General features: G+C 45.7%; 1 protein-coding gene across 3 annotated transcripts in view; it reads right to left on the bottom strand.

Annotated features, from left to right (window-relative positions):
• LOC148508013 (uncharacterized) overlaps positions 1-14,621 on the bottom strand; it is an 81,987-nt gene that overhangs the window by 48,766 nt on the left and 18,600 nt on the right. For 2 of the 3 annotated variants that reach the window (XR_015869626.1, XR_015869627.1), the window contains exon 1: positions 2,950-3,016. Coding sequence is in view for 1 of the 3 variants with exons in the window: in XM_088445151.1 (XP_088301277.1) it covers positions 2,950-3,097 (148 nt within the window). In the remaining 2 variants the exon portion in view is untranslated. Of the gene's footprint in view, positions 1-2,949; positions 3,119-9,062; positions 9,202-13,086; positions 13,190-14,621 lie in introns of those variants that run through there. The other variant, XM_088445151.1, reaches the window with a different exon arrangement.

The raw sequence follows: 14,621 nt of genomic DNA on the forward strand, positions 1-14,621 counted from the left end.
GAACACACTTGCCATTCAGAAACATACACAAATCACACTTCGTGTATGTTCGATGGCAACTCGCAGCTTAGGAGGTGGTGCATTAAAAACTTCTATTGAGTACCTGAATTGAGTGTACAGGCGACTTTAGCTAAACGAATAATGGTAACTTCCCGATTTGTATTAAAAAAATGAAAAGTACTTCCAAATTGAGCCGATGATGATATCATTTCTATTGTTCAAAACGTCTGAATTTGCGGCATTAAACCACCCAATTTCAACCTGAAAAAATTAAGAAATCACCCGACTTTAATGATAGTAAATTCCCGATTTTGCAAAAAAGTGATATTATCACTGGAAAATGCAAATCGGGACCAATACAGATCTTAGTAAATTTACCCCATAGAGTGAAGAATTTACCCAAAGCAACTAATCAGTTTCTAACTGTCATTTATCTAACACAGGGGCCTATTTATCATAACTAAAAAAATCGATGGATGTAATTAGGTTTAGAACTCGCTGTAGGAATTCATCATTCCTCCTCTCCATAAGTATCTATTCTGAAAAGCTGCTATTTTTGCGATGACAGCTTTTTAGAAAATAGATACTTTTCCCTTTCTGCTCTAACTTACCACAGCTGCAATCAGTGCTGCACATGTGCTGTTACATTCACAAAAGCGGTGCATGCGTAGCACTGATTTCAGCTGCGGTAATTGTATCCCATAACCCCCCTCCTCCGCTCCCCTCCCCCACCTACCTGGCCGTCTGTCACAAGCTGCAGCCGCAGACCCCGACCTTTTTTCTTTAAAATTTTTAAAAAACTTTACTGTGTTCTGCCTGGAGAACCCAGTCTGTGTCAGAGCAGCAGCTGGAGCCAGAGGAGGGACCAGGGAGCACCGGAGGGAGTTGAGGAGGACCTGCTCACACTGAAAACAATTAAGTATAACCCGCTGTACGTCACCTGAGAGTGGTGTAGTGTTACACCATCAAATTCTGACAATACATAATTTTCTGAATTTGATGAATAGCCTAATTTCCATATCCCCATACTAATGTACTAATGTATGGGGAGTGTGGAAATTAAGGCAGACGGACTTAACCAGGAGATATCAGTGATATCTCCTGTGTAAAGTGTGTTAATGAATACTAATAAAAATGGTAATTAAGGAAAATGTCCTTAAAACTGTTATTTTAGTGTTGATTAAGAGGCCCAACAATCTTTAAAATTACAGAAACTGATTGTGAAGCCTTGGGATTTCGCTTCTATAAGGAATTACACTAACATAGGTATAGCTGCAAGAGGTACAGTATATCTCTGAGAGTTTGTAGCTACAAAATGACCTTGATGTGTTTAACACAGTAGGCACAAATGCAGAAGGTAGACCTAAGTATGCACAGTGTGATTTTTGTAGTATGCATATGTAGTGGCAATGATTGTACAGTGGTAGCATGCAACAAGGTACAGTACACGTACACTGTGTCAGAATGCATACACACACATGATAAATGCAAACAGGTTTATTTGGCATAACTAGATACCCTGGTGCAGAGTCTCACCAGATATCACCAGGAATTCCAGCAAGAGAATATGGCCTTTACTCAGTAAGGACCCAGGTCACATCCCAGTTTAGTTGGATCCACCATGAGAGCAACAGAATATTTAGCTGGTATGAGGACTCTGGGCCTGATTCAGCAAGTAAGTAGCTGTGCACTTGCATGCACTGCTGAATCAAGCCCTCTGTCTGAAAACACCACGGACGGAAATGTGGGTATGGATGTGCTACTGTCAAGGAAACCTAACCATGGAGTTTAAACAACACTGGAAGAAAACTATACAAGAGAGCATATTCCTTGATTGGGAACACCTATGTAGAGCACAATTGATACTTAGGTGTCTATTTACTAAGCCATGGGTGGGGATAAAGTGAGTGGAGATAAAGTACCAGCCACTCAGCTCCTAACTGTCATTTTTCAAACACAACCTGTCACATAGCAGTTAGTAGCTGATTGGCTGGTATTTTATATCCACTATTATGTTAGATTTTGCACAGGCAAAAAGAAAAGAAAAAATTATATCTGATAACTTTATCTCCATCCAAGGCTTAGTAAATAGATCCATTAGGCACTTGAGAAATGCAGTTAGCAAGGTTTAATAGTAGTTGGCTAATGCAGGAGTCATCAGTGCTGGAGATTAGTTGTAACATCTGAGAGAGGTGTTATGCCATTTCTACCCTGAGGCTGAGCCCAGTAGGGTTCTGTCAAGAATTCGAATTGGGAAGGCCAGCAATCAGTGGCCAGTGATGTCCATGACTGCCTGTACTAATACTAATTTGTTGCTTTTCGCAACTTCTCCCCACAATGGAGTATATTTACTACAGTGAGCATTTTTAGAAGTAGAAATGTTGCCCATAGCAACCAATCAGATTTTACTTAACATTTAACTCACAACTTCTAGAAGATAATAGCTAGAATCTGGTTGCTATGAGCAAGTTCTCCACTTCTAAAAACTCTCACTTTAGTAAATATACCCCAACGGCTTGATGCATCTCCACCAAAATATGATTCGTTATAAGAGAAAGAAATAAAAAAGATATTAAAAATAATAGATCACAGATTAAGGTCAATCAGTATAACCTTAAATGTGTTAAAAGTGATTATTTAAACATAAAAATCCAGAATGTCTAAGTAGAATTTATATGGAGAATATACTGTAGGTTGAACATTTATTTCTCTTCTCTACCTTCTGCATTGTTTAACTATTATATTAAGTTCATAGAATGTAGCTCTATTCGCATTTGATTCTATACTTTTGTAGGAAGTTAATGGCAAGAAACCCCTGATTTAAAAGTTACATATTCATAATGTGAATGAGTATTTTTCTAATGCATTCATCTCATTCACAAGCAACAAAAATCTTGTTTATATACAGTATAGCTGACTGGTAAGTATAGAACAAAAATATGCATCTACCTGGGATGAGCTTATCGTCACGACAATCATACAGCATCCCAAGGGAAAACGGACGTCCAAGAGCCGGCATTTCAATGGTCATTGTGTCTACTGTTGCATCTGGTTGCCCAGATCCGAAACTCCTTGATTGATTAGGTGTTGGATCCATGACTAGTTAAGAAGTGGACACCTGAAATGTAAAGTCTCATTCATCAGCTGCACAATGGGCATAATAACAATTCTCTAGTATATTTTAAATGTTATAGAGAAGAGCATTATATGGTCCTATCATATAATCTAGTCTTGTTAGGCTAAAATGGAAAGTATGGATGTGCTGCTGTTGAGGAAACCGAACACCTGAGTTTAAACAACACTGGAAGAATACTATACTGCAGAGTATAGTTCTGGAGCTAGGGCACCTATGTAAAACACAATAGATGCTAAGCCACTTAAGGAGTGCACTGAGTAGGTTCTTAAAGTGGCTGGCTGATCAGTGATTCCCCACATGAGTAATCGGTGCTGGAGGTTAGTGGTAACACCTGAGAGAGGCTGATCCCAGATCGGTTCTGTTTAGGATTCTAAATAAGAGAGCCAACAATCAGTGACCTGCTGAGTGTTAGAGGCAGGAATGTGGTTTCCATGCTGCTGGTACTATCATATGATCTAGTCTTGTTGGGTTTAAATTTGCATTATGCTACATGGATGTGATGAATGAGCAGTTTGTATGTGAGAAGTAGAGACTGACTGGAAATGATGTAAAAAAGTATGATGTAATGTATGGGGCTGCTACTTCAACATGTTTTTTTTTGTTACAACTTTTTCTGTTTCTTTTGTAAGGCGGTGACATGATGCTGATCAGGGCTGGACATAGCCTATTAGGGGCTGGACCTGATATTGGTTTGCTTCCAGTTGGATGGTCCCTCCCCAGGTACTGGGTATTAGAAGTGACTGCTCAGATTATCTCTGTGATGATCTGTTCCTATGCACCCTGTTTTGGCCATCCCTCCTCCCCCATCTCTCAGAGCACATAGATAAGAAGACTCTTTTCAGCTCTAGGCAACTGCCAATGATGGGGTGAAGCTAATGCTGTGTGACACACTTATTATCAATGCTAAAAGCCTCAGGGCCTGATTCAGATCCGCTCGCAAGCGCTGAGCGCTCGCAAGCGGGTCGATGTTGCCCAAGTCCGCATGCGCACGACGGAGGCTGCTCCGTCGTGCGCATGCGCGAGATCTGGTTTGCGATGGGGAAGCTGTCGCTCGGGGTCTCGCACCAAAGGGGGCGTGCTGTCGATGGTGATTGACAGCACGCCCCCTTTGGTGGGCGTGCCGGGGGCGTGGCTGCCCAGACAGAGGCGTTCCCATGGGAACGCCTACCGTCTGGGTCCAGCCTCACTGACATCACTAGTGATGTCAGTGGGAGTGTTTTTGGCTCTGATAGAGCCAAAAGCACTCCGGGCTTGCGGCCAATGAGACCCTACCACAAGGGTCTCGTCGCAAGCCAGATGGTCGCAATGGTCTTGACCATCGCGACCATCTTTTTGGCCACTCACATAAGCTGTGGGTGGTCACCCACAGCTATGCAAGCGGCCAGGAGGCTGCTCCAATTTTAGTTAGGACGGCCCTGATTCAGAGCGAGCGCTCTTGTCAGAGCGTCAGGCTCTGAATCAGGCCCCCAGTCTGCTCTTAATTGATGATACAGTACATCACCCTGCTCTTCTCCTCACAGCTATAACCCCTCCATTGGAGGTATAGTACAGTATGTGAGTTCACAGAGTGTCTGTTATGAATATAGAGTTTAGTCAGATGAGATGAAGTCTGGTGATAGCGTGGAGGGATGACTAGATGTGGCCAGAGGGCTGAGAGTGTGATGCAGCTTTTGAGTTGTGAAGCAGCCTTGAGGGCTGGTATGCCTTTAATAGTTGTGGCCTGTGGGCCGGGGGTGTGATGCAGCCTTTGGGTTGTTGAAGCAGCCTTGAGGGCTGGTGAGTCTCTGGTGAAGGTGCTCAAAGGCGTAGAGGTGTGGCCGATGTCTCCGTGTTGACACTGGTGATGCTGTGCTGGATTGCACACTTAGGACACTGAGATGCGACCAATGTCGCTGGGTTGACACTGGCGATGGTGCGCCGGATTGTGCACTTTGGACACTGAGATGTGTCCAATGTCACCGGGTTGACACTGGCGATGGTGCGCCGGGATGTGCACTTTGGACACTGAGATGCAGCCAATGTCGTGGGGTTGACACTGGCGATGGTATGCGGCCGTGCTACCTAGATGACACAAGCAGCACTGGCAGATGGTATGCAGCCATGCCGCCTAGATGACACAAGCAGCACTGGCAGATGGTATGCAGACTGAATCGCCTGGATGGAACAAACGGCAGTGGGTAAACACAGCAGAACTGGACACAGGAACTCGACTGATCAACAGGAGATAGACAAAACTGGAAGCACGAGAAACTCTATCACCGGCATGGAGTGAAGGGCTGGCGGGAATTTAACAAAAACAGGGCCCAACCAGAGCAAGCCTCCCTAATGAAAGACCAGTGAGCACCTGGGTTGTGCACAGACAGGAGAATCAGAATCAATCAGTCTGCACCTGACACTGCAAAAAGACAGGCAGTAATTAGTGTAGAGACTCAGCAGCAATCAAGACTGGAACTGCAAACAAAATGCTGCTACCACAGATCCTAACAGGAGGAAGGAGGAGATTTCAGCGAACGCTTGCCCGACGTTCACCCTGCGCAGCATTGGCAGCACGGTGGCTTGTGACAGTGTGTCACTAAGCCTGAGGTCACAGTTCATGCCACCTCTAATGCTGAAAGCATACTATCAAAGAGGGACAATGTCAACCTCCCACCTGGACCCACCTGTTCAGTAAGAAATAGGACTGTCACTTTTTCCTAGTTGACATACTCTGAGAATACTGATAGGAGGGCCTGACTGAGAGATGAATGCTAATGCCACTACTTCTGTGATCCCTACGCAGCAGCTGTGCAAAAATATGCAAATGTCTCAGCCATCTAGAATAGTATTGAAATGCCGCCCAGCGGCTTGACAGATCCGTGGCTTGCGTATGGGTATAGAACCATTTTTCGCACATCAGTTGATAATTGGCCTTCTGAGTAACCCTATGGTCACACAGAATTACTGCAGAGAAATGCCGAAGCCATATTGTCTTCGTACGGAATCCCAATCACAGTATGCGACCCACCCCCAAAATGGTTGCAACAAACCTGCATACAGCCTACCACTCCCCATTATCTCCCACAAATGGTCACTGACTGTCATTTACTCTGCAGGAAAACCTTTGCTGCAACCGCAGACCACTGATATAATCGCTCAACAGTGTAAACTTTGGCATTGCCTCCATCTCTGAATCAGGCCCTGTGTACTTGGGAGATTCCTGGCTGTGAATGAGTAAAATAACTTTATATTGGTCCTCAAAAAATCCATTATGTACAGTATGTAGTCTAGTATGTACTAATACAGTGTTGGCTAACCTTGACACTCCAGCTGTTGTGGAACTATATATCCCAGCATGCCCTGCCACAGTTTTAGCATGCACTAATAGCAAAACTGTAGAGAGTGCATGCTGGGTTATGTAGTTCCATAACAGCTGGAGTGTCAAGGTTAGCCAACACTGTACTAATACATAATAATATTGTGTATAACATTGTCAGTTTAAGAAGAAACAGATGTCCCATTGTATTAAACTATTTGATAACTTAAACTTTGACACAACATTTATTTAAATTAATATCATATATTTTGATGCCATCGATAGCTCTCTGTCTGCCAAATTGCTAAACCTCCTTTAAAATTGCAGTAGTTTTAGGTTATTACTAACATAGTGGCACTGCAGTGGCAGACAGGATGGCAGTCTAATGTACTATAAAACCGAAGGGAGGAACCAAGAATATATTTATTAATAATGAACTAGATCAAAGGCCCAAGTTTGATGGAGTATGTTTTTGCAGTAGTTGAGGCAGGGAAAGGAATGAAGGATTGATTAGTTTGTAAATTTATTTAAAAAAAACATTGATTCTGAGTAAAATTTATGAGGGAGGATTAATGTAGGATCAAGTTCTTCAGTTCCTGAAAGACATCTTTGATCTGGAGAAGATATTATGCAATGTCTGCACTATTGCATAGAGATGCTTGGGGCAAATATGGGAGTAGGCTCACTGAAGCCCACTTGTGTCCAATTCTATGTAAACCAACCATCTAAAACCTTATCACCTGAGTAACACCTGCAGAGCACCTGTCATTAACACACAGTAAGGGCAGCCATTTTGCACCACATCCTGATTGAATATTGTTTCAGCCCATATACACTGTATATTTTTTATACATCTAAAAAAATGCAGTGGCCTTGCTTGTGGAGGTGCTAAATAGTACACTCTAAAACAGACATTTTGTGCTTAGGGAGGATGTTGAAGATAATGGGACCAAGAATTGCTGTTTACATCAGAGGAGAGGTGCCTGTGGCTCTCCAGCTGAACTACAATACCCAAGGGAGATGGAGTATGTATGTATTGGAATGCAGGGAAAGAAAGGGTTGATTCATAGTAATTTTAATTTAAGTTTTGGATTCTGAAGCAAATTTATGAGGGAGGAGGGGAGGCATTTATAAAGAACATTTACTCATTCACATCAGTCCTTGCCCCAGTTGAGCTCTTTGGTGGTTCTTGGCAGTAACTTTTCATTAATGAAGAACTAGATCAGTAGCCCGAGGGAGGTAAAGTATGTATGTACAGTAGTGGAAGGCAGGGAAAGGAATGGTTAATTCATAGTAAATTTAGTTTAAGATTTGGATTCCAAAGCAAATTTATGAGGGATGGGGGAGATCCAATGGGTCCAAGCCCTTGCTGGAGTTTTCGTGGCAGGCTCAGATTCAACAACAAGGCAAAACAGCATCATACTGGCATTGGATTCACTGACTTTTATATAAGTCCCTCTTGCAGTGATACTGGCACCATTTTACACAGGACCACTGAAAGGAAATCTCATACTAGACTGGCAGGGAAGAAATTAATTAAAATTTACAACTGGGGGAGCATGTCCTATTTTTTGCCCACCCAATAAACTTGGTAGTTTAGATTTTTTTTTAATGAAGGGCATACAGGAGATGCTGTCTGTGGCCATAAAAATTTCTGAAACATTTTTGGCATTGAGCAACTGCAAGTAGAAGAAATCAGCGGCTGTGGCAGTTCAGTTACCAACATGGCATAACTAGGAAAGAGAATGGCACTGCAGTGGCAGACAGGATGGCAGTTTAATAAACTATAACAATAATGTTTGTCGTCTGCAAAGAAAATTGCAAGATGGAATTGTCCTTAAGTCCTCCAACCGACGGGAGTAATGCCGGTGACCTGCCCATTTTGATTCTTGAATGGGTGGAAGAACTATTAATGTGGCAGCATACAAAACAGAAGCTCTGAACAGGAAGGCGGCAGAGGGATTATTAAAGTGTGGTACTAAACATCTGTCATCATCAGGCTTCCGGGATTATGTATGGGAAGGCTGGGAGGGGAGGAGGGAGAACATCGCCAGATACCACCACAAAATAGCCTCTCCATTTGTGCTTGAGTTGCATCTGACCAACATGGCTGTTATGATCAAGAAAAGCCAAGGCCATCTGTTGTTACCCATTGAAACCAGGTTGGTATCTACAAATTGAGGTTGAAAAGGGCATAACAGTATTTTGCAAGTCTACCTATTTGTGATTTTAACTGAAATAAATACCTTATGAAAAAAAGAAAAAGAAAAGTAATCATTAGAGTAGTAGCACAAACTCACAGCAGTTTTAAAAAAATATATAGGACACCTTGAAACATTTGCCACACAACAGACAGGGTGGCAGTTTACTAAACTATGAATTAAAAATGTCAGTCAGCAATATCCCAAACAGCGCATAATGTAAAGAAAAGAGGTGCAAGATCTAATTGTCCTTGGGGTCTTCCACCCACCCTTATGTTGTATATATTTAACAGGACATACACAGTTTAACAAACCAATCACTTCAGCAACAGGGACCAGGGCTGCCATCAGAAATTTTGGGGCCCGGGACTGACAAAATAGGCAGGGCCCCTGGGCCCCCCGCTACCACTAAGTCTCAAGAGTCATGGCTTACCTTATCGCCATTAAGAATGCTCCTTCTTTTTCGCTTCTTCTCCTCCAGGTCTGGCTGGCGATGCTCCTCACGCACCATGGTTCCTCTCACCTCTTCTTTCCAGCAGCATGGCATGATGTCATGAAGTCACGTGCGCCAACTCCAAAGGAAAAAATATATATTGAATAAGGGCACAGGCACATGCAGGATTTTCTGGGGGAAAGGGGTTTTAATATACATATATATACACACACACATGTGTTTATAAACACACACACATATATATATAATATATACAGTATATAGCAAACATGTATATATTATATATAACACACATAAACACATTAACACATACATACACATATATATTTGCTAACACATATACAGTACATACTTGCCTACCTTTGAAAAGTAGTTTGAGGGAGATCATTTACGGAAGTAGCAAACGACACGCGCGGTGTTGCAGGGCGTGGCCAGCACCGACCAAAAGGTATGTCTAGATCCATCTATTGGTGTATCTATTACTACGCGCCCACACACAGTAATAGGACCCCCCCACACACACACACACTGTAATAGGACCCCCCCACACACACACACACACACACAGTAATAGGACCCCACACACACACAGTGATAGGACCCCCACACACACTCACACACACACACACACACACAGTAATAGGGCCCTCCCCACACACACACACACACACACACAGTAATAGGACCCCCCCACACACACACACACAGTAATAGGACCCCCCCACACACACAAAGTAATAGGACCCCTCACACACACACTGTAATAGGACCCCCACACACACAGTAATAGGACCCCCCCCCACACACAGTAATAGGGCCCTCCCCACACACACACACACACACAGTAATAGGACCCCCCCACACACACACACACAGTAATAGGACCCCCCCACACACACAAAGTAATAGGTCCCCTCACACACACACACTGTAATAGGACCCCCACACACACAGTAATAGGACCCCCCCCCACACAGTAATAGGACCCCCCCACACACACACACATACAGTAATAGGACCCCCCCACACACACACAGTAATAGGACCAGCCAACACACACACACACACAGTAATAGGACCCCCCCACACACACACTCACAAACACAGTAATAGGACCCCCCACACACACAGAGTAATAGGACCCCCCCCCACACACACACACACACACACACACAGTAATAGGACCCCCCACACAGACTCACATTAATGGTCCCCCCACTGACACACACACACACATTAATAGACCCCCACACACACACACTCTCTCTCATCCCCTCACCTGTCCTCTCCTGCAGCACTGACATTCATGGTTCTTGCTGGAGCTACAGTGAGCTCTGATCAGTCACACAGCTCCTCAGTCAGTTCAGCGTAGGCTCCTCCTCCAGCTGTCTGTCCTCCGTTATGGCTGGGAAGCCTGGGCTGGTCAGGGAATGCTGGGAGCACCAGTCTCTCCCAGAAGTCAGTGTGTCGCCCATGTGACTGTCATCTCTGTGCAGGGGGCGGACCTGGGAAGCATCTCCGGGCTCCATAGCAGACAGACTCCCTGCCCCTGCATCTTCCTGTATACAAGCCTGGGCCCCATCGCGCATGCGCAGGTAGGATTTCCTGCAGGGCAGTGGGGAAAGCGGGGGATTGCATATACATTGCGGGGTAGCGGGAGCTCCCATCTTAATTCGGGAGGCTCCCGCAGAAATCGGGAGGGTAGGCAAGCATGATACAGTATACATACACTAACACATATATACACACACACACATACATACACATATATCCCCATTAACCTACATACACATATATCCACACTAACATACATACACATATATCCACACTAACATTCATACACATATATACACACTAACATACACATATATCCACACTAACACATACATACACATATATCCACACTAACATACACATATATCCACACTAACATATACATACACATACATACACATATATCCACACTAACATTCACATATATCCACACTAACATATACATACACATATATCCACACTGAACTGAAGGTGCTCACACACATAGCAATCTGCACACGATCAGCCGATGTGTACGATTTGTGTATGATTTCCCTTGAAACTCTCCCCGGCAGCTCTGCACACGGTCTGCACACAATTTGGTGTCCAATCTTCAAATGATCTCTCCTGCAGTCAGGCTTTTTACACTGCATCCTGTGCTAGATTGTCAGATCAGCCCTACTGCACGGCAGATATTGCGATGCGATGTGCGACCAGCGGGGACCATATTTTACATAATCTGTCTTTCCAATGTGTCGGATTTGGCCAGATTGGGTAAAATATCAATATGTGTGTGGGCACCTTAACACAGTAATATACACATATATCCACACTAACATACACATATATCCACACTAACACATACATACAAATATATCCACAGTAACATACACATATATCCACACTAACATACACATATATGCACACTAACACATACATACACATATATACATTCTAACATACACATATATCCACACTAACATACACATATATCCACACTAACATATACATACACATGCTAAAACACATACAGCACATACTTATCACTTACACTTAACACAACAGCAGGTTGCTATTGCTAATGGGAGCGGGCACCTTGCATTGTTAGGCCTCGCCCCCTCCATAATGCCGCAATTTGCGGTTGTACGGAGTGGGGCTTGTCGTGTTGGCTCCGCCCTCATTGTGGTAAGCATCAGCAACTGAAGAGAGGAATTGGTTCATGGGGGGAAGGTTCCCAGGTTGGGGCATACCTTCCTTTTACTTTTTCTGTTAGTGCGGGCCTGCAAGTACTGGGTAGGCGCGGGCCCTCTCCTATTCTGCCTGTGTCTAGGCCCGGAACTCCAGTCCCGGCGGTCCCCCCCTGATGGCGGCCCTGACAGGGACTGCCACTTGTGATTGTGAAGTAATTGGTTTGTTTGGGCCCCCACAAAACAAGCTACCAATGGGCAGCTGACATTGCTGGCAATGATCTCTCCGTGCACAAACTGGCTCTACAGAGGCAAGATGTTGTCGCCTTCATCATCCGATTCCTCACCCTCATCAGTGTGTACATCATCCTCACAAAATGTTCATTTATCCCCACTGGAATCCACCATTACAGATACCTCTGTATTTGTTTGCCGTAATCGGTGGCATAGTTCTTCCTCGTGGAATTTCCAGTTCATTTTTATGAACATCTTTTCCATATTTTGAGGAAGTAGCCTCCTATGCTAATCGCTGATAAGGTTCCCGATTGTGCTGGAAACTCTTGCTGAGTACACAGTGGAGGGTAGGCAGCTTAGGTAATGCAAAGCCAGTTTGTACAAGGGCCTCCAAATTGCCTTTTTGTATCTCCAGTAGTCAAAGGGACCCTGGGCCTGATTCATCAAGGAATGCAGACGTGAATTTGCACGCCCCTGGCCAATGTTTGCATTGTGCGCAAGCGTATGCATTACAGTGCACAAACCGACCCTTGCGATCAGGAGGTGATTGCAGTGAGCACGCAGCCTCATCTCACATTGATTGACAGGAAGTGACCATTTGGGGGAGGTGACAGGGGGAGGTCGGCCGAACGCAGATGTGCCAGTGCGTTTGAACGCCATTACAGCGGTGTACATAATTAAGAAACTAGAAATTTGGTAATGGGTGGTCCCAGTATTAGCACTATGTCTGATATTGGAAAAAAAACACCAGTGGCGTCCATCCCCATAGTGTCACCCGGACAAGGGAGGCATGTTGACAAAAAAGGGGCATGGCCTCGTGGACAGGGGGTGTGGTCACTTGAGAAGGGGTAATGGCCTTGAAGTCCGAACCCCAGTGGTCTGGTGTGTGGAAGAAGTATGGGTGAGCACTGTGCAGTGCTGGCTCCCTCATACTGTCAGGAGCCGAGTGCTGCATTTAATGCTACAGTGCAGCATCCAGCTCCTGTCACCTTGGTGTCACCCCTAGCCGGGTTTTTGGGACCCCAGTCTGTTTGAAAGCCTTTTCTTACCTATATGGTGGTTTCTCTGCAACAGGGAATCTCTGAGGAATTTGAGCCTCACTGGGCAGCGTCTTCAGCCGGTATTCACTATTCATGTAGGAGATCACATTTTCTGGAAGATGCATGTTTACGTAGAAATATAACCAATGTCATCATCATAACCAGATAATATATACTGTAGTAATAGAATCTTTTGTGCAGGAAAAATGTGAATTTCCCTGATCAAACTTCTGTGTTACTCCAGGCTCCCCTGTCTTACTCCAGACCCCCCAATGTCTCCATCCCCAGGCCCCTCTGTGGTTCTCCAGGCTCTCTGTGTCTCTTTATCTCCAGGCCACCATGTCTCTCAGAATCAGTATGAAATACCGGCTGTCGCATGGCCGGGAGTTCGAATCCCGGCAGCGGCAGCCCAACAAAAGCAGAGTTCCCGGCAGCGGAAGACCGACAGCGCTGGAAATCCTGATCGTCCCAAGGTAAGTATTCTCTATACTAAACTAACCCCTCTAACCCTAACCCTCCATAGGGGTGCCTAACCTTAACCTCCCCCCCAAGTGCCTAACCCTAATCCCCCCTCTAAGTGCCTAACCCCTGCCTAAACCTAAGTCCCCGGGGGGGTGCCTAACCCTGTCCCCCCTGGGGGTGCCTAACCCTAACCCTCCCTCCCCCTAGCCTGACCCTAACCCTCCCGGGGGGTGCCTAACCCTATGTTCCCCCCGGGTGCCTAAACCTAACCCTCCCCCCCCGCGGCTGCCCGCTCGCGGCGCCCGGCGTTCCTTTGATCGGGATGCCAGGCGCCGGTCTCCAGGCATCGGGATAATGACCGGCGTCTACAATTAGACGCCGGTCATTTATCCCACGCCGGGATAATACAGTCGGGAAGCCGGTTGTCGGGATTCCGGCAGCCGGCTTCCCGATTGTATACCTGTCTCTCCATCTCCAGGACCCCTTGTCTCTCTTCATCCCCAGGACCCCCTGGGCCTCTCCATCCACAGGACAACCTCCGTCTCTCCATCCTCAGGCCCACCTGTGACCTTATTCCACTAGCCCCATTCCCCCAACCCCAGTGTGTGCCTCTCAGTCCCAGTGTGCATCACAGTATGCGTCAGCGTCATTCCCCAACCGGTGTCACCCCAGATTTGTGTTAACTCCAACCCCCCTAGCCCTTTGCAGACAGCTCCAACCTTCCCCCCCAGCTACCTGTGCAGTCAGCTCCAATCCCCCACAGCCCTGTGCAGTCAGCTCCACCATACCTCTCAGCCCACTGTGCAGAAGCTCCAATCCCCCCTCCCCCCTCAGCCCTGTGCAGTCAGCTCCAATCACCCCAGCCCTGTGCAGTTAGCGCCAACCTTCTTCCCCAGCCCCCTGTGAAGTCAGCTCATAAATCTCCCCAGCACTGTACACAGCTCCAATCCCTCCTCAGCACTGTGCACAGCTCCAATCCCCCCTTCAGCACTGTGCACAGCTCCAATCCCCCCCTCAGCACTGTGCACAGCTCCAATCCCCCCCTCAGCACTGTGCACAGCTCCAATCCCCCCTCAGCACTG

This window comes from Taudactylus pleione, unplaced genomic scaffold (assembly GCF_031769625.1).
Source record: "Taudactylus pleione unplaced genomic scaffold, aTauple2 ptg000377l, whole genome shotgun sequence".
Taxonomy (NCBI): Eukaryota; Metazoa; Chordata; class Amphibia; order Anura; family Myobatrachidae; genus Taudactylus; species Taudactylus pleione.